The following is a 20,962-nucleotide window of genomic DNA, read 5'->3' as shown; positions in this document are numbered from 1 at the left end:
AATTTAACTGATATTTTTAACTGGTTCGTGTTGTTACGTGGAATGAAATGGTAGAATCTAAGATTCTTTCAAATCTTGTTGTTGGTTTTTTTTTTTCAGACATTTCTAGATATGTGGTCCAAAATAGTTATTTACTTAAACTGAAATCAATTTAAGTTTTAGCAAACTAACTCCACATTTTTAAAACAATTAAAGTTAAAATATTGAGGTCCAGAAAAAAAAATTCTCTTTTGAAAGAAATTGAAAGTAGGTGTAGTGCTTTTAAAATAAATTCCTAGTAGTAAAAAGTAGAAAAAATCTCAACACATTATTTTATCGTGCATACATTTTCATAAGAACCAAAATAAAACATTCCATCTGTAGGCTTCTATGTCTTGATAAAAACAATTACTTTGAAAACTGTAATGTTTTCAAAAATTTGTATTTCTAAATTTTGTTTTTTCAAGTGAATACAGTTTTTTTTTTAAATACTTATACTTTTTTCTTGTATACAAAGAATTTGAACAACTACTCTACATTGTAATTTGTAATGTCAATATTTTGCTGTGTGATAAATTAATCTTGTGTGAATATAATGAGATAATTTGCCAGTAAGTAATGGTTTATAAATGGATATAAGAATGGATATTTGTTGTATGATGACACGAGGCGTCAACATGCACAACTTGCTAGATCAACCTTATATTTAAAAATCTACTGAAACTCTTATTTAATAAAGTCAGTTTCAGTATTTTACAAATAGTGGTAAAAAATATATATATATATTAAAGCTACTCTTTTAACAGTAAAAACAAGCCAAAATCCTAAGAAGATTTTGAAAACAGCATTTTTAGCAAAGTCATTCTGAATTAGCAGGTTCTGCAAGTGGACACCTCACTATAAGACTGGGTGAGTTTAATGAGTGGAAATTATTTTTCACCGCTGTACCAATTTTATCTTTACACACGTCAACAATCCTTGTACACCAGAAACCCAAATAAATGTGTCGCATCTGTACAGTCTTCATGTTGAATCCATTTTTGTTTATTTCAACTATTTTTCAAATGTCGACTTGAGTCAAGAGAACTTATGCCTGGAAATCTGATTGTACAAATTATTACAACTTTTAGAACTCCTTCATCTGAAGAGTTCTCATCCCAGATGATTCAGCACCTAATAATTTAGTCAAATAAAAATAAAGTTCTCTTTTGAACCTGATGTTCAGTGGAGGCTAGTAAAGTACAGTTTGGCTGCTTCTGTGAACTCTGCATATGAAGGTATAGTGTGGTCAGCCTCGTTAGCTTTCCCTAATCTAAGTCAGGTACCCATCAGAGCCTGGTGAACTTGAACCCGGATTTGAACTTAACACTTTCGAGTTAACAATCATATGCTCTACCATTCGACCACTCTGTCCCAGAAAATGTAGTCATACACACCAAAAAAGAAATCAACTCATACAAAAAGTTTACGATATTTATATTGTTTAATTAATTACAACCCAACGCGGGGTGCAGGAAAGATTAATAACAAAAATGATATGATACAAGGACTGCTATACACTTATTCTACAGATCAGAAAGAAAACCAGTAAATATAATAAACAGCACCGTGATTATTTTAAATAACAGGTAACCAATGATTGTTAACATTTTCTCTCCCGGCTTCACCTTTCTCCTTAGTATCTTGTCCTTTATTAAATAAACTTTAAAAAGCAGTGAATTGAGCTCAATGTGTTATAAAAAGGTATAACATCAGTTTCTGCTAGTGGTTTTTTTTAGCTAGGGTGAAGGAGAATTGTTGACTCGTTAGATTGTCTTGTGGTTTTATTTGTTGGGGTGAACTGTTGACTCATTGTTATCAAATTGTCTTGTGGTTTTATTTGTTGGGGGGGGGGGGGGGGGGGTGAACTGTTGACTCATTGTTATCATATTGTCTTGTGGTTTTATTTGTTGGGGGGGGGGGTGAACTGTTGACTCATTGTTATCAAATTGTCTTGTGGTTTTATTTGTTGGGGTGAACTGTTGACTCATTGTTATCAAATTGTCTTGTGGTTTTATTTCAGCGAAAAGGGAACCATTTGCTCACTTCTACGACAGAAGAGAGCTAGAGCAAGGAGAATGTTTATCTCCCCATCTAGGTGTTTGTGGTTTGATTTTTGCATCACTCATATTCTTTCCATGTAACATCAAACCTTAAAGAAAGTAAAACGACTTTCCTCCTCTTTGTACTAGACCTAATAAGATGATGAATTATGGGGGGGGGGGGGGAGGAGAGCACCACACCCCCACCCCCCTCCACCACCAAGAACGAAATAGAATTTATATAGAAAATATATACTTTTACTAATGTCCACTCCCCAAAAAATTTAGTCCACCCCCTAAGGAAAAATGTCTGAGAGAAACACTGTTAAGATATTGTAGCATGATGGAGGATAGTTGGCAGAAGGATTGTTGGTTCATGGGGGAATGACAGATTGGAGCTGTTAGATGAATGCCAGGGCAATGGGGAACTGGTGGATGGGGAAATGGATTATGGGGGAACTGGTGGATGGGGAAATGGATTATGGGGGAACTGGTGGATGGGGAAATGGATTATGGGGGAAGTGTTGGATGGGGAAATGGATTATGGGGGAACTGGTGGATGGGGAAATGGATTATGGGGGAAGTGTTGGATGGGGAAATGGATTATGGGGGAACTGGTGGATGGGGAAATGGATTATGGGGGAACTGGTGGATAGGGAAATGGATTATGGGGGGAACTGGTGGATGGGGAAATGGATTATGGGGGAACTGGTGGATGGGGAAATGGATTATGGGGGAACTGGTGGATGGGGAAATGGATTATGGGGGAAGTGTTGGATGGGGAAATGGATTATGGGGGAACTGGTGGATGGGGAAATGGATTATGGGGGAACTGGTGGATGGGGAAATGGATTATGGGGGGAACTGGTGGATGGGGAAATGGATTATGGGGGAACTGGTGGATGGGGAAATGGATTATGGGGGAACTGGTGGATGGGGAAATGGATTATGGGGGAACTGGTGGATGGGGAAATGGATTATGGGGGAACTGGTGGATGGGGAAATGGATTATGGGGGAACTGGTGGATGGGGAAATGGATTATGGGGGAACTGGTGGATGGGGAAATGGATTATGGGGGAACTGGTGGATGGGGAAATGGATTATGGGGGAACTGGTGGATGGGGAAATGGATTATGGGGGAACTGGTGGATGGGGAAATGGATTATGGGGGAACTGGTGGATGGGGAAATGGATTATGGGGGAACTGGTGGATGGGGAAATGGATTATGGGGGAACTGGTGGATGGGGAAATGGATTATGGGGGAACTGGTGGATGGGGAAATGGATTATGGGGGAACTGGTGGATGGGGAAATGGATTATGGGGGAACTGGTGGATGGGGAAATGGATTATGGGGGAACTGGTGGATGGGGAAATGGATTATGGGGGAACTGGTGGATGGGGAAATGGATTATGGGGGGAACTGGTGGATGGGGAAATGGATTATGGGGGAACTGGTGGATGGGGAAATGGATTATGGGGGAACTGGTGGATGGGGAAATGGATTATGGGGGAACTGGTGGATGGGGAAATGGATTATGGGGGAACTGGTGGATGGGGAAATGGATTATGGGGGAACTGGTGGATGGGGAAATGGATTATGGGGGAACTGGTGGATGGGGAAATGGATTATGGGGGAACTGGTGGATGGGGAAATGGATTATGGGGGAACTGGTGGATGGGGAAATGGATTATGGGGGAACTGGTGGATGGGGAAATGGATTATGGGGGAACTGGTGGATGGGGAAATGGATTATGGGGGAACTGGTGGATGGGGAAATGGATTATGGGGGAACTGGTGGATGGGGAAATGGATTATGGGGGAACTGGTGGATGGGGAAATGGATAATGGGGGAGCTGTTGGATGGACATGGGAACATCCATATATGTTTGTGGGGTTTTGGGGATAGGAATTAGCACACAAGTAATGAGATGTGGGCATCTGGCAAATAAAGCATTGATTGGCAAATTGAAAAATGGTAGATGAGATTAACAAAGCTTTATGAGTCGCAGTTGTAAGCAACAGGTAAAACATTTGGAAAAGTTTGGATCAAATAAATATTTGAAACAATTATTTTCTTATGACAGTCAAGCTAGGCTGAAATAAAACATTTGTAAGTAAAATATATTGTAGTGGTTTTGATTCAATAGTAAAAAGGTGAAAGGTCAAGACAAAAAAAGATCCATGAGTTGGTGACTGAGACAGATTTTAAAATGCTTGGGGACTCCTTTATAACAAACTGGTTTAGTTGTTAAACATTAATTTAGGGCAACAGTTGTTTAGTAAATAATGTTTTTTTACTGCTCTTTAATATATCAACTGTTTTTTTTATTGCTATGTAAAAGTTGCACAGCTTAGTCGTGCAATATATTATTTTACTTTGATAAGAAAAAGTTATAATGGAGTCCCATTGTTGATTATATTATAATTATAAATAATCATCTACATAGACAAACAGTGGACATAATAATAAGATGGATAATTAGCATAATGAACCTATAAATTTAAGTTTTATTTTTTTCTTATCCACCGAAATACAAATACAAGTGGATTGTCACAGTGGTACAAAACAAAGGTGGACAGCCCACCAGTATAACATTCATGTTCCAATATTAAAGTGTACAGGATTTGCTTCAGTACCTGGCAGCATTGGTGGCAGTTCCTGTGACAGTTATGTCCCCTTTCCTGTACTGAGGGATTGTGGGAAGGACCTGAGGTATTCTTCTCTCTGGTTGATTGGTGCCACCATTGGAGGATTCTGATTGGCTGGAAGTTGGGAGCTCTGAAAAAAATTATTTAGTGTGTTTCTTTTAGTTTCGTTTTATATCATGTCTATTTGTTTTATTAAGTGGCAAACTCTGAAAAATGTATTGGTGTTTTTATGTTAGTTTGATTTTATGTAGTATGTATTTGTTCTTAAATATATACCTTTTGGGGAAATGTTTAGTGCATGGTGTCAGTTTATGAAAAGGATTTTTGAGATTTTTTAATAGTTTGTCCAGTCACTAAAATATTGTTTAAAGTGGGCACACCCATGATGAATTTGCCAATTACATATTGCAGTTTAGGAAGCATTTTTATAAAACATAGCTACACCAAAACATGTGTATAAGACTAAAAGAAAGTCAGTCATGGCGAGTGGGTTAGGCATCCTTCTCATTAGTGCTATTAAGCTTAATTACCTCAACTGACATGGTTGCCTTAGTAACATGCTACAATATTGAAGATTGCACATGAGCTTGCACATACATTTTTCAAGCTTTCCAGTTAGCTTATGAACAAGTCATCAGCTGATAGAAAATCAGCCTTTGTGTGGACTTTATACACGATGATGAATAAACCAAAATAAACAACAACAAAACATAACAAAAAGTTCCAGTCAGAAAAAAAGCATATAACTCTACCTAATGGGTTAATTCTATATTTTTTTCTAAACCTCCTCTAGCGACTGGCTCTACTGTCTACACTACAAATCTTAACAAATTTACTTTTTTTATTCTTCTTCAGTATGTTTGTGTTTTGACCTAATGGGTTAATTCTATATTTTTTCTAAACCTCTAGCGACTGGCTCTACTGTCTACACTACAAATCCTTAACAAATTTACTTTTTTTATTCTTCTTCAGTATGTTTGTGTTGTGACTGGTCCGTCTGTTCGGGTCAGAGGTCACGGTGTTTGTGTTTTGACTGGTCCGTCTATTCAGGTCAGAGGTCACAGTGTTAGGTGTGCTGGACCTCACTGTGGACGTGTCATCTAGAAACACTGCAACACATTCCTGCCATTACTGCACACGGTTTACACAACAAATCAACACACATGTCAAACCAAAGGAACACAAAGTGTGATAAAATTGAGCTACAAATTACTGTGCTATTAAAAAAATAGAACTCATGGAGGACAGTGTAAAAATAAGTGACACAAACAAACAAAATTATTTTACAGGTGCTTGTCAACATTAACAATAAAATTTAGCAAAATAATAAAAACATGAGTGGACACTTCATTAGCTTCCTTACTTGTTTTTCTGCAGTTTTTTTTTAACTACAGTTGCTTAAAATATTTAACAATTTTTACATCAAAGACAGACTAGACATTTTTTTTTAAATATCTGAAGCAAAAATTTAGGCCCATCTGATCTTAGGCTGAGTCGCATACTAAGGTATCTTCTTCACTATCTTAATTTATATTAGAAATTGTATTTCATTTTCTCATTGTGAATTATTATTTATATTAAGTCTAATTTCTCATACCAAACAATTATTTACATATCTTTATGACTTTTCAGAACGGAGGTGGAGGAGGTCATCAGGTAAGTAAATAAATTATCCATTCAGAACAGGTGGTCCATGAAGCAGACGAAGTAGATTTCATGTTTCTCTGACCAGAGCCCAGTGGGGTCAGTTCCATGTTCAGCTAAATTTTATTTCCCCAACCAGCTACCTTTTTATTTCCCCAACTTAAGTCAGGTACCCATCAGAGCTGGGTAGACCTCTATGAAGTCTAGCTAGTGAACTCAACAAGTTGCAATACAGTTATCAATAGGAGCCTCAAGTAACAACTGGAGGAAATCCTGTATTCATCAAGCATTAATGGAACTCTTCATGATTTAAAGTTAAGAAGCAGGGTACACTGCTATAGAAACAAGAGCTCTCCTACAATGATCCAAGCCTTCTAGACTATAATTTGTATTTGCTGGACTGAATGTGAAACTACCAGTACCCCTGTTGAAAGTAAGTCAAAAGATGAACAAATAAAACAACAGAAAAACTCACGTCTGTTTGAGCCGTTGTAATAATTGATGTTGTTGTTGTGGTTGTTGTGGTTGTTGTTGTTGTTCCTCCTCTGCAGGTTCCTGTTCCTCTGTTCAGACAACTTCCTCGACTGGTGCCGAGATTTCTGACAGACAAGGTTTTTTTATTATATTATTGTCAAGTGCAAGTCAATTAGCCAAGATGGGTTTTAAGGCAAACAGATAAGTAAAAGCAAAGCCCATAAAAATATATGGAAAAATTATGGTTGTAGTCAGAGCCGGCGTTAGGGGGTGGCAAACGGGGCGGTCGCCCTAGGCCCCGCGCTTGAAGGGGCCCCGCGCTTCAGCACTGTCATTGTTATCTGAATTAGTTTGTAAACTTAAATAAATTGTTGCTGAATTCAATGGGGAAAACTAAATGGTCGAATGCCGACGATGTTGATTGTTATAACTGAGACCACGGTTGATGTTAGTGAGTTATCACCAACCTGAACTGGGACAGGCCGTAATTCGATACAAAAACAGTGTCAGACCTCCCCTTTGTGTAGCGTACGGTCGCCTCGCTTTTGACCTGAGCTGACTGGAGATTGTTGGGTGCGAATCAGCCCCCGACCTGACATGGGATGTAAATTTGGGAAACACGTAAAGTGATACAGATGAAGACGTCCTTTTAGTGAGCAGACGGGATGCTTGTAGTAGACAGTTAGTGACCTGATGAACGCTAGTCATAACTTTCTTGTTGTAGATGTTGTATATGTAGGCCTACTTGTCTTGGTATAACAAAATTAACATTCCGTTGCGTGCACAGGGTGGGAAGAGGGCGACGAGGGGGGGGCCCTTAGGATCTTTATCAAGGGGCATTAGACAGAGTGATTTATTATTTTTTGGAAGAAAGTTAAAAGTGTTGATGTAGCATGTTTTCTCTATCATTAGCAGGTTTACGTCATGGTGTCACCACCCCCCCCCTCCACCCTTGTCGGGATTTATTAAATTTGCTCTTAAAAGACTATTTAACACTCTAATTTTTAAAAAAAAGTAAAGTTCCCTTTCAAGCCTGACGGTCTATGGGGCAAGTGAAGTAGAGTTCACTTGTTTCTGTGACCTCGGCATATGAAGAGATAGTGTGGTCAGCACTATAATATGCCCAGCCGCCTTTACTTTACCTAACATGAGTTAGGTACCCATCAGAGTTGGGTGGACTCAGGGACGGTCTACTGACTTGAACACTCTAATTAACCACTTTTTAAAAGTGGAACTATCATTTTTGTATATGTTTTGCTATTTTTTTTGCCTTGGTGTCATTCCCCCCCCCCTAAATGGTGTCACCCGGTGCGGTCTGCACCCCCCTCGCTACGCCCCTGCTTTTATATTAATTAACAATTAGTCATTAACAAACAACTTAAACAACTTGATTTTTCCTAATTATTTGGCACGTGATTGAATTTTCTTAAGTGATTTGGTATGAATTACATAACTGTCAAAATTTAATATCCTAGCAAGGAAAAAAAACTAAGAACATTGGGTTAAAACGTGGGAGAGGTAAACATCTGTTATTTAAGTCTTATAGACTACAAAACATGTATGTGTTATTATGTGTGTATGCATATTATATAGGATTATACACACACACACACACACACACACACACATATATATATATATATATATATATATATATATATATGTATATATATATATATATATATATATAATGGAAAAAAGCAGGCCCCGCGCGGATGGTTGGCCCTAGGCCCCGCGTATTCCTAACGCCGGCTCTGGTTGTAGTACCTACAATGTCACTGTGTATTATGTCTGTAGTACCTACAATGTCATTGTGTTTTATGTCTGTCGTACCTGCATTAAAACTGCATCCACTCTGGAATATTTTCTTATGTCAAATTTGCACAAAACTAATCTACTTCATTAATCCAATAAATCATCATTCTTAAGTTCATAAATCTAACAGAAAAGTTTGATGATTAAATTGTTACCTCAAGGTAACTGCCATTATTGTTTCCTGTATAGCGGACTGCCCTGCGTCTGGCCTCTTCCTGTTCCTGTATTTGTCTGCTGCCCACTGACCCAATGGTGCGCAGGGGAGGTAAATTAGGGTCTGTGATGACACTGATTCTCTCCCCTAGCTCCTCGCCCCCAGAAAAATTGTACACCCCGTCCCCCATGTTCCTGTTGTGTTGAGCCAAACGGCTGGGCGTCAGCTTGGTGCCGAAGTCATCAAAATCATCATCGTCCACTTGCACCTGCGGCCGGTATAAGGGCCGGACACCAAACTTATCCGTGGCCCCACTCGCGATGCTGGCCTGGTTTCTCTTCTTTGCTGCCAAAGCTGCTATGCTGCGGGTGTTTGCGTTTATCACTGTCCGATCTTCGTACGATATACGCGACGGGGCCGTCGGGGTAGGTATGTGGTCCTGAATGTCAATGTCATTTTGAAGGTAGCCGATATCACTGACCCTGTTCGCTTTTAGGATCTGCTTGGTTTTGGCACTCTGGGTAAAAACTTTGTTGCTGTCTTCATCCTCACTGGAAAATGTTTTAGAATAAGCATTAACACTACATTTACAAAATAAATGATTCATTAAATAGCACTCAAAACTAAATGTTTACGACTAATTTATATTGTCCAAGTAGATGATGTAAAGAACTTACTCTCTTATTTTTGGTGTAGATGGCACATTAAGATTGCTAACAGAGGCAACCTGTTCACATAGAGCATGAAAGAAAGTAATAAAGTGTTGTGTCCAACATGTAAAATGACTAACGTTATAACTCTTCATTCAAATACAATAATAAAAAAAGAATTAACAGTAAAATTTTAAATAAATGATAGGACATTTTAGTTTTATTCTGGTGATAAAAAATTCAATATTTGAATGAGCTTATCTAACATTATCTTACATTAACAGGAACAAATTTTAATATTTGACCAAGTTTGTGAGAAAATATCCTAACCTTGTCTATAGAAGAAAATGAGCTGATGTCGTCTCCCTTTAAGAGCCTGTGGTTTTGTTCTGTTGAGTACAGCTCATAGAGCTGCTGGAGCTCAGGTGGGCAGTACAGTTTGTGCTCTGGTGACCAATGGCCAATAGGGTTAGGCAACTCACAAAATATAGGAAATTACTAGTAGCCAATAGGATTAGTTAACTCACAAAACAAAGGAAATTACTAGTGACCAATAGGGTTAGTCAACTCACAAAATATAGGAAATTACTAGTAGCCAATAGGATTAGTTAACTCACAAAACAAAGGAAATTACTAGTGAACAAAAGTAAACAAAATATGTTAGGTATCATTTCATATTAAAAATGTTTTTTGAGCAATAAGTAGGGAAATTTTATTTTGGATGTCAGAGCAGTGTTTCGCCCTGACTTTTTTCTCCGGGGGAGGGGGGGAATAAATTTTCCGGGGGCGGACACTGGTAAAAGTATATGTTTTCTATATAAATTTCATTTCGTTTGGGGGTTAGTAGAGTTAGTTTCTTGGGGAGGGGGGGGGGGGGAGACAAAGACGACACACTTTGCCCCCCCCCCCCCCCCCCTGAAGAGATGCCTGTAAGGAACACTGTGTCAGAGAATATTTTGATCAAATGTTACCAAAAAAAATGTGTTGAGTGATTGGGCAAAACAGTTATAAACAGGATCTAGAGTTATTAAATATTTTAAATTTATTCAAGTATACAAAAACATTTAAAATGTGAAACCTGGTCAGTGAAATTAATTATTCCAATAAAAAGCTCTGCACCAACCTTCAATTATCTGTTTTTGTCGTTTGATGATGTCATCGGACAAGTTGCGGTAATGATGTAACTTGGTGATGACCATGTCTTTGTGGCGGATCTGAAAGTCTCCCAGCAGTCTGGCCGACTGACCCTCCAGGGACTCAATCTCCAGCTGGTGGACGCGGCACAGCAGCTTCAAGATTTCCTGCTGGTCAGCATTGCTGATGCGGATTGGGATCAGCTAAAAAAGGTAAATACATGTACAGAGGTCAGCGTTGCTGATGCGGATTGGGATCAGCTTAAAAAGGAAAATAAATGTAAAGAGGTCAGCTACAGATGTGATGTATTTTGAATCAACTAAAAAAAACAAAAAGTTATGTATAGGGTCAGTTAATGACAGAAATAAAATAATTGGATTAGACAGCTATTTATAATGGACATCTTCAGCAGAAATAGCAGCGTTAATATTTTGTTCTCTCTATGACACCCTTTACCAGAGAGCTTAACCAGGTGAATGTGTCCCCTCAAACATCCTGTAGCTTGTTTAGGTTAGCCCTGGCCCATCGCCCATCTTAAGCTCCCTATGACACCATTAACCAGAGAGCTTAACCAGACCAATGTGTCCCCTCACCTCCTGTAGCTTGTTTGTCTTAGCTCTGGCCCATCTTAAGCTCCCTATGACACCCTTAACCACACAAATGTCTCCCCCCTCACCTCCTGTAGCTTGTTCGTCTTAGCTCTGGCCCATCTTAAGCTCCCTATGACACCCTTAACCATACAAATGTCTCCCCCCTCACCTCCTGTAGCTTGTTCGTCTTAGCTCTGGCCCATCTTAAGCTCCCTATGACACCCTTAACCATACAAATGTCTCCCCCCTCACCTCCTGTAGCTTGTTCGTCTTAGCTCTGGCCCATCTTAAGCTCCCTATGACACCCTTAACCATACAAATGTCTCCCCCCTCACCTCCTGTAGCTTGTTCGTCTTAGCTCTGGCCCATCTTAAGCTCCCTATGACACCCTTAACCATACAAATGTCTCCCCCCTCACCTCCTGTAGCTTGTTCGTCTTAGCTCTGGCCCATCTTAAGCTCCCTATGACACCCTTAACCATACAAATGTCTTCCCCCCTCACCTCCTGTAGCTTGTTCGTCTTAGCTCTGGCCCATCTTAAGCTCCCTATGACACCCTTTACCACACAAATGTCTCCCCTCACCTCCTGTAGCTTGTTCGTCTTAGCTCTGGCCCATCTTAAGCTCCCTATGACACCCTTTACCACACAAATGTCTCCCCTCACCTCCTGTAGCTTGTTCGTCTTAGCTCTGGCCCATCTTAAGCTCCCTATGACACCCTTTACCACACAAATGTCTCCCCTCACCTCCTGTAGCTTGTTCGTCTTAGCTCTGGCCCATCTTAAGCTCCCTATGACACCCTTTACCACACAAATGTCTCCCCTCACCTCCTGTAGCTTGTTCGTCTTAGCTCTGGCCCATCTTAAGCTCCCTATGACACCCTTTACCACACAACTGTATCCCCTCACCTCCTGTAGCTTGTTCGTCTTAGCTCTGGCCCATCTTAAGCTCCCTATGACACCCTTTACCACACAAATGTCTCCCCTCACCTCCTGTAGCTTGTTCGTCTTAGCTCTGGCCCATCTTAAGCTCCCTATGACACCCTTAACCAGATGAATGTGTCCCCTCACCTCCTGTAGCTTGTTCGTCTTAGCTCTGGCTGTCTCCAGCTCCCTCTGTATGGTGGTCTTAACCCTCTCTGTCTTGTGTTTCTCCTCGTGTAGAACCTTGAGCTCGTCCCTGGCCACCTGCACCTCCACAGGCTCCCCGTCACTGTCTGGTGCCTCGTTCTCTTTGTCTTCTGCTGGGAGAGGGTCAGTGCTTAGAACATGCTGGGTAATTTTCTGTATACACTAACAGATATTCTATACATACTGGCACATGTTCTACACATACTGGCACATGTTCTTACATACTGACACATGTTTTACACTAACTGGCACATGTTCTACACATACTGGCACATATTTCAAACACACTGGCACATGTTCTACACATATTGAAACATTTTCTAAACATACTGGCACATGTTCTAAACAAACTGGCACATGTTCTAAACAAACTGGCACGTATTTCAAACATACTGGCACATATTTCAAACATACTGGCACATATTTCAAACATACTGGTACGTGTTCTACACATACTGGCACATGTTCTACACATACTGGCACATGTTCTACACATACTGGCACATGTTCTACACATACTGGCACATGTTCTACACATACTGGCACATGTTCTACACATACTGGCACACATTTCAAACATACTGGCACATGTTCTACACATACTGGCACATGTTCTACACATACTGGCACATGTTCCACACATACTGGCACATGTTCTACACATACTGGCAGATGTTCTACACATACTGGCACATGTTCCACACATACTGGCACATGTTCTACACATACTGGCACATGTTCTACACATACTGGCACACATTTCAAACATACTGGCACACATTTCAAACATACTGGCACATGTTCCACACACTACCAGATTTTCAAAAATTAATGACACATGATCTACACAAACTGGCACATGTTCTACACATACTGGCACATATTTCAAACATATTGGCACATGTTCTACACATACTGGCACATGTTCTACACATACAGGCACATGTTCTACACATACTGGGACATATTTCAAACATACTGGCACATGTTCTACACATACTGGCACATGTTCTACACATACTGGCACATGTTTTAAACATACTGGCACATGTTTTAAACATACTGGCACATGTTCTAAACATACTGGCACATGTTCTACACATACTGGCACATGTTCTACACATACTGGCACATGTTTTAAACATACTGGCACATGTTTTAAACATACTGGCACATGTTCTACACATACTGGCACATGCTCTACACATACTGGCACATGTTCTACACATACTGGCACATGTTCTACACATACTGGCACATGATCTACACATACTGGCACATGTTTTAAACATACTGGCACATGTTTTAAACATACTGGCACATGTTCTACACATACTGGCATTTGTTCTACACATATTGGCACATATTTTAAACATACTGGTACGTGTTCTACACATACTGGCACATGTTCTACACATACTGGCACATGTTCTATACACACAGGAACACATTTTACCTGTAAATTTGTTGTCTGTCAACCCAGTATTTTCTCTATTTCTTAGTTGTCTCCCCTTTTCCACTTGATACCTATCATACAAAAATAAAATGACCAGAGTTACCCATCTTAAATTCACATCAAATTAGTTTATTCAGTGACTATTTTAACAGCCATAACACAATTAAAAAATAAAGCAGGGTATTTATGGTAACTTACTCGCTGATGACCAGCTGGTTCCTGTTGGTTTCTAAACTGATCTCCATCGAAGCGTTGTTCAGTTCCATGAGCGTACGCCTGCAGAAGTTGGTCATGAAATTTAAAGTCTTGTGTATTTTATCTTAGTTTAATACTAATCTAACTGTGTAGACAACTGCTGTTATAATGCAAGCGATGTTTGATTGGTGTTCCATGCTCAAAAAGAAGTTTAAAAATGTCTGCTTCAAACAGTTAAAGTGTGATGTAACTGATCAGAGTTTGAGAAATGTTCTAGAAACCCGACCAAACTAAAAGCTCTAACTGTATGATGTTTTACCTTTAAAACTTGTCAAAAGCTGCTCTTTAAAGTGTGTCAGCTCAGCTTTGTCAAAAAGCGCTAACTGTATGATATTTTACCTGAGTTCCATTTGGTCCTTAAAACTTGTCAACAACTGCTCTTTAAAGTGTGTCAGCTCAGATTTGTCAGTTTTTCTTTGGGACTCAACAACCTCAGCTGGGAATAAATCATTCATAAAACATTTACAGGAAAGTGTTGAACACATAGGCTAGTGGAGTAGAGAAAGTATGAAAATGTTGTAAGAAAGTACCACTAATTTTTAGAGTGAGTAGAGAAAAAAAAAAAAAATTCATAAAAAACGTTTTAATAACAAGCTTTTATGTAATGATGCACTAAAAAGTAGAAAATAAATTATAGACTACTATTTAAATAACTATAAAGAAAAGCGTGGGTCACTTTAGTATCTATTGGATACCTTTACTAATGTTAAGGAAGACACCCACGCTTTTCTTTATAGTTATTTAAATAGTAGTCTATAATTTATTTTCTACTTTTTAGTGCATCATTACATAAAAGCTTGTTATTAAAACGTTTTTTATGAATTTTTTTTTCAGTACTTTACATGTTTTATCTACAATAGAGTTACATGACTAAAAACCATTGCGCGCCTACTGAATATCACGTTCAGTAGGCGCGCAATGGTTTTTGAACGCAGCCATTACGTGGTCTTGATGGCGCAGCTATTGATGACGCGTGTGGTGTGGTTGGCTAGACATGCCTACTAATTCGGTCCAAATTTTAATTAATTCATAAAAAATCAATTAGGCATCCAATTAAGTCAAATTTAGTTTCAGATTGCATTGTCTTCATGTCTTGACCCACGTGCCAACTGTGAATCGTGTCGGTCAAGTAGAACTGTCCGAATTTTCACTCCTGCGTTTCCGTCTAGACTGACGACTGACGACAGAGGAAGTGAGTTAAATAAAAGCTTGTAATAATTTTGTTTACTAAAGGATGACAGTAGTTATCTATCTCTAGTGCTAGCACTATGTAAAAATTGTTAGTTAGAAGAAAATGTTTTATAGCTATATTTTAGTTAATTATGGTTCTTGTTTTCATTAATTTGAATAAAAGTGAGGGTTTTTTTAAAGAGTAGCACCACATTAACAAGACTTCCACTGGACAGCCTAAATGTTGGCCACTGAGTGTTGGCCAATGAATGTTTGCCACTAAATGCACTTACACTGGACAGCCTAAATTTTGGCCTCCTAATGTTGGCCATTGAAATTACTTACACCTGATGGCCTGACTGTTAGCCACTTAAAGTTGGCCACAGAATGTACTTACACTGGACAGCCTGAATGTTGGCCACCTAATGTTGGCCACCTACTGTACTTACATTGGACGGCCTGAATGTTGGCCACTGAGTGCTTGTACTGGGTCTGTTCAGTCAACTTGCTCCTGAGTCGCATGATCTCGTCCCTCAACTCTGAGATGATGTTGGAGTACTGGGCAATGTGGTAGGCCACATCTGTCACGTTTCTCCTCACCTGAAAAACGTTTCACTCTCATTACAAAACTCTTTCAAAGGGAGAACACTCTTATATTATATCAAAGGGAAACTACTAGCATGACCTGCCAGATAAGTTATATTGTGTGTGGAGCTTGATGGTCATTGTACTAACAAGCCAATTCAATATAGCATTATAGATGGACCCTGAACTTATCAGATAATAATTATCTAGTTATAAACTCATTTTGGGACTGAATTGTGTCATGCTTGGTACCATTGTTTTAAAGTGCTTAGCTCTTTGTATCGCCAGTCAGTGTTACCTAGTGTAACTTTTGTTTTAATGTACCTACCCCTGTCAGTGTTACCTTTGTTTTAATTTGTATTGTCTGTGGTTGTTACTTTTGTTTTAATTTGTATTGCCTGCCAGTGTTACCTTTGTTTTGAAGTGCCTACCCCCTGCCAGTGTTACCTTTGTTCTGATGTACCTATCCCTGCCAGTGTTACCTTTGATGTACCTACCCCTGCCAGTGTTACCTTTGATGTACCTACCCCTTCCAGTGTTACCTTTGTTTTGATGTGCCTACCCTGCCAGTGTTACCTTTGTTTTGATGTGCCTACCCCTGTCTATGTTACCTTTGTTCTGATGTGACTACCCCTGCCAGTGTTACCTTTGTTTAAATGTGCCTACCCCTGCCAGTGTTACCTTTGATTTGATGTGCCTACCCCTGCCAGTGTTACTTTGATTCAATGTGCCTACCCCTGCCAGTGTTACCTTTGTTTTGATGTGCCTACCCCTGCCAGTGTTACCTTTGTTTTGATGTGCCTACCCCTGTTAGTGTTACCTTTGTTTTGATGTAGCTACCCCTGCCAGTGTTACCTTTGTTTTGATGTGTTTCGCCCTGTCAGCGTACACAAGTGTGTTGCGCGACTCCTCAAACTGTGTGCTGGCTGGGCTGATGTGTGCTATCATGACTGTTCGACAATTGCCACCAAGTGCATCTTTAAGCAGCCGTGTCAATTTACTGTCTCGATAATTAATGTACTTTGGTCCATTTTTATCACCTGTTTGAATTGAATTTTAATTACTGTATCTTGCATTAGTGAAATATGAAAAATTGTCTTTTATATAAAAAAAACAAGTTGGGAAACCTTAATAGACCCATAAAACTAACATACTTTTAGTCTGCTAATCAAATTATTTAATCATCATTCAGTGCTGTTGCTCAATCTTAAGCACTGAAATAATTACACATAGTAAAATATCTATAAAAGTTGTATAAATCAAAGCTAAAAAAAAATTTGAGTTAAATTATCTGAAATATATATGGTAAAACAAACTCACTTAAAGCATTGATACAGTTGCCAAGGGCCAAAAGAGAGCGGTTGATATGGGCTCCCTCCACCATTCTCTTCCCCCTGTTATGTGTGTTAGCTGCCCTTTCCGAACCTGCCAAATCCACCAAAAACAGACGGCCTGTCCGCACCTCCTGCATGACGTTCCGCACACGATTTCTCTGCTTGACCGTGACCTGCAGGATGGCATGTGACCTGGAGGAAGTGGCGTTTGCTGCTGTTGGCTCCTGGGTCCTCTCTAAGTTCCCTTTCACCAGCATGTTCATAACCTGCTCATTTAAAGTAAAGTAAGTAAAGTTCCCTTTCCATGGGCAAGTGAAGTGAAGTTTGCCTGTTTCTGCGACCTCTGCGTATGATAGGATAATGTAGTCAGCACTTTGCCCAGCTACCTTTACTTTTCCTAAAGTGAGTTAGGTACCCATCAGAGTTTTGAGTGGACTCAGGGACATTCTACTGATTTAAACCCGGATTTAAACTCAAGACTTTCGGGTTAGCAGCTTAGCCCTCTACTGTTATGCCAGGGCATCTTCAACCTACTCATTTAAACAAAATATACTACCACAATGATGTTATATAAATTAACGTAGTAAAATACATAAAAAATAAAATCAATCAATGAATATTTGTACCGACTGACCTCCTCTGTTGACCTGGCCGTGACCTCAGATATCCCTGCGACCTGAACACTGCCCTTGGCATCTTCTCGCAACTCTAAAAACCCAGAGTCAGGGTTCAAAAGATCTCGAATCATTTCATTGTAGATCTGAAATTTTTAAAAAATACTTCAGAAACTTACATGGAATAAGTTAGAAGCCAATGCTAAACTGAACTAAATCTCAGCATGGATTGCCCTTATGACATAAACAACAAAAAAAACATAAAAAATGATAAGAGAGTTTTACACCCCAAATAAAATAAACTCAACTCAGTGGATTTGGCTCACCTCTAGGTACGACATAGTGACTTTAAATGTTTTGTCTGTATTTTGTCGCATCTCTAAGAACAAGTCATTTAAAGCTTGGACCATAATTCCTGGCTCCCCATCCTTTCCCAACATTGTGTAGGTTTTACCAGCACCTGGCCAAGTATTACACATTTTATATAAACATTATAAGAAGAAAACCATAATCTGTAGCATTAAATTAATTAAAATGTTTTCGACCTGTAGCTCAGAAATCTGGATTAAGTTTGTTTTCATTTATAATATTTATCTGATTGATTTTATAAACCTGAATGTTTTTTTTTAATAAGGAAATTCCCATGTTTTGTAAATCACTTGCAGAAAAATCAAAATCAAAACTGATCAACTCAATTTCTATAGGGATATCATATGATGTAGGTATGATCACAAGAAAATGCTAACTATTAATATTACTTCTAATAAAGGACTCCTCCTAACCTTCCCCATGTCAATAAAATTGATGACTTACCTGTTGGCCCATAAGCAAAAACTGTGGCATTGTACCCGTTTGTCACATTTGGAATAAGAAACTTTGTTGTCTCTTCATACACATGCTCCTAAAATTAAAAATGATAAATCTTTAAGTCCATCCTTACTGAATATTTTCAATTGAATGTAAATATAAACATGAAAAACTTTTGTTCATCAGCTGTCTTGCTTGTACTCTTCCCCCCCCCCCCCCCCCCCACCCTTTCCCTCAAACCCAGCCACTACGTGAATGAAGGAAAGATACTGCGTCAAACCTCACCTGAGAACAGCTGCCATCAAAAATACAATCAAAGACAAACTGTTTCTCTCTGGACCTGTTGACCCTGAGCACATCGTCAGGGTCATCTGCTGGGTCCAACAACACGACCATCTACAGAAATGTCAACAAATAATTAGTGTCTTATTGACTGTCATCTACAGAAATGTCAACAAATAATTAGTGTCTTATTGACTATCATTAACGTGTGCACCTATCACAATGTAATATCATCTGTAGAGCAAGTGTTTTAAATATATCACAATATACAGGTGCAACTTTTACATTTACTGTCACCCCTTGTTGATATCCAATGTTAGGATTTTAAATAAATTACAGTTGCAAACTTTGACGAATGCAAAATTAGTAACACTACGTGTGTGGTTTAAAAGAAATAGCTTTCAAAGTTAGGAGTAAAAAAAAACTTGTAATATTTTATTTAACAATCCAGATTAGAATACAACTCACATTATTTTCAACTTTATATGCAGCAGGATTAGCCCCTTGGATAATTTCATCTTCTGCCATAGGTCGTATCCTTAAAGCTACCTATAAAAAAAAAACCAAACAAGGACATTCAAGTTGTAAAATACTTGCTTTCAGATTCCAACTCATAAAATACCCTAATCATAAGATGATACTTACAATTAAATTCTTCTCCCCACCCCCCAGCTTCGATGTAGATTTTGAATCTGTCATTTTTTATTTATCTTCTGCAAATACATGGCAGCAAACCAATCACAGTGAATGTACTACATGTTTAATGTTGATCTGAAATGTAAAAATAAGAACACATTTTTTTAAAAAATATTGATAGTGATATAAATGTAAGCCGTAAAATGTCAAGGTTTGTAATATTATTACATACGAATCTTTTGATAACATAATAATATACTTTTATGAGCATCATATTCTAGTTTCTGACAGAATGAAAGGTAACACATTGAGACATTAAATATTATAAACAAGCCTACTTCAATATTTATTACTTTGCCTTGTATTATAAAATATTCGATAAGACTGATATCACAATAAAAATATTACTTTTTTTCTGTGTTGACACACTCAGTCAACTACACTTACACTGTTTTACACTATCCAACAACTTAACTGGATATAGATCTAGATATAGATTCTAGATTCTAATCTAAAGGACATTTTTTTTATTTAGATCAACATGCTAAACATAGAACATACAATTATTAACACAAATATATTATAAATTATTAATTCTTGTTTGTGTTCATGTTGGTGACTGTCTTAAATCTATTAAATCTTAATAAAGTCACAGTGTCTTTCGACTCTTCCTTCTTAGTAGATCTAGATTCTATCTTAAATCTTTATCTAATTTCTACAGACTACACTACAGTACAGCCTACTCATCTGTACGTGAATGTACAGTTGCTCGGTTTAACCAAGTAACTGTACAAACTACAGTACACAGTTAATGTCAGTTAATGAGTTAACTGAGTTACGAATTACTCGAGTCTTTTTTCTTTTTTTTTTTTTTAATGAGGAAAAAAAAGTGAAAAATAAATACCAAAATGCCAAAATTGTAGAAAGTAAGTTAAGTAAGTAGATCTAGAAAAAAATCTAGATCTAGATAGCTTTTTAAAAGTAGACCCTACGATATAGTAAAATATAGATCTAGTCCGATGTGTTATTCAATGTTTAGTTTCAGAATATAGAATCTACAACACTGAAAAATAATAGTAGATAAATTGTTATTAAATTGCTAACCACACACTCCGCTAGCACTTTACACAACAAGCGCCGCCATGATGGCATAGTTTGTCGCCAAGCGATGTGCAAGGATTTGTGGGAAGCTAGAAGAGCGACTTTCGAATATTTGTCGTCGGCATTGGCCATACGCTGCAGCGTGCGCTTATCATAGAAAAGAAAATCGATTCGAGTTATTGATTTTGCCATAAAAGAAGCCGCACTTTAGCTTGCGTGCTTATCTGTTACTGTCATTTGAGCAGCACCAGACCATTGATCCTTTTCAAATAGAGAACTAATAGGAAAATTTATTTTGATTGAAAGCGCTGTGATTGCACACGCTTAACTTAGTCTATAAGTCTGTAGGCCTATGAGTAGGCGTATACAAGGCCTAAATATAAAGAAGGCCTGTTGTAAATGAATAGGCAATGAGCGCT

At 38.5% G+C, this 20,962-nt stretch overlaps 2 protein-coding genes across 8 annotated transcripts; one reads left to right on the top strand and one right to left on the bottom strand.

Annotated features, from left to right (window-relative positions):
* The first annotated feature begins 2,469 nt into the window (after positions 1-2,469).
* Positions 2,470-3,909, top strand: LOC131941723 (uncharacterized). The gene has a single exon (XM_059301186.1). It carries the CDS (start codon positions 2,470-2,472, stop codon positions 3,907-3,909), a length of 1,440 nt encoding a protein of 479 aa, XP_059157169.1.
* LOC131941718 (kinesin-like protein KIF19) lies at positions 3,859-20,613 on the bottom strand. Of its 7 annotated transcripts, none has more exons than XM_059301174.1 (22): positions 20,554-20,607; positions 19,452-19,577; positions 19,275-19,355; positions 18,810-18,920; positions 18,531-18,618; positions 18,044-18,177; positions 17,738-17,863; positions 17,090-17,369; positions 16,625-16,809; positions 15,634-15,784; positions 14,354-14,450; positions 13,958-14,035; positions 13,760-13,830; positions 12,244-12,416; positions 10,574-10,787; positions 9,781-9,896; positions 9,478-9,527; positions 8,802-9,351; positions 6,833-6,956; positions 5,703-5,822; positions 5,550-5,585; positions 3,859-4,843 (listed from the first exon to the last, which is right to left on the bottom strand). In XM_059301174.1, exons 2-22 carry the CDS (start codon positions 19,503-19,505, stop codon positions 4,695-4,697), a joined length of 2,988 nt encoding a protein of 995 aa, XP_059157157.1. In that variant the 5' UTR covers positions 19,506-19,577; positions 20,554-20,607; the 3' UTR covers positions 3,859-4,694. The 7 variants fall into 7 exon arrangements, with proteins under 7 accessions (XP_059157157.1, XP_059157159.1, XP_059157156.1 ...); XM_059301176.1 differs by having other exon boundaries at positions 5,748-5,822; XM_059301173.1 differs by lacking the exon at positions 5,550-5,585 and adding an exon at positions 15,582-15,606 and having other exon boundaries at positions 5,667-5,822; positions 15,659-15,784.
* Positions 20,614-20,962: the final 349 nt, after the last annotated feature.

The sequence above is a fragment of the Physella acuta genome, unplaced genomic scaffold (assembly GCF_028476545.2).
Source record: "Physella acuta isolate Inbredline_101_S28 unplaced genomic scaffold, ASM2847654v3 ptg000370l, whole genome shotgun sequence".
In the NCBI taxonomy this organism is placed as follows: domain Eukaryota; kingdom Metazoa; phylum Mollusca; class Gastropoda; family Physidae; genus Physella; species Physella acuta.
The sequence above is the reverse complement of the archived record's forward strand: the minus strand, read 5'-3'. Positions and strand labels throughout refer to the sequence as shown.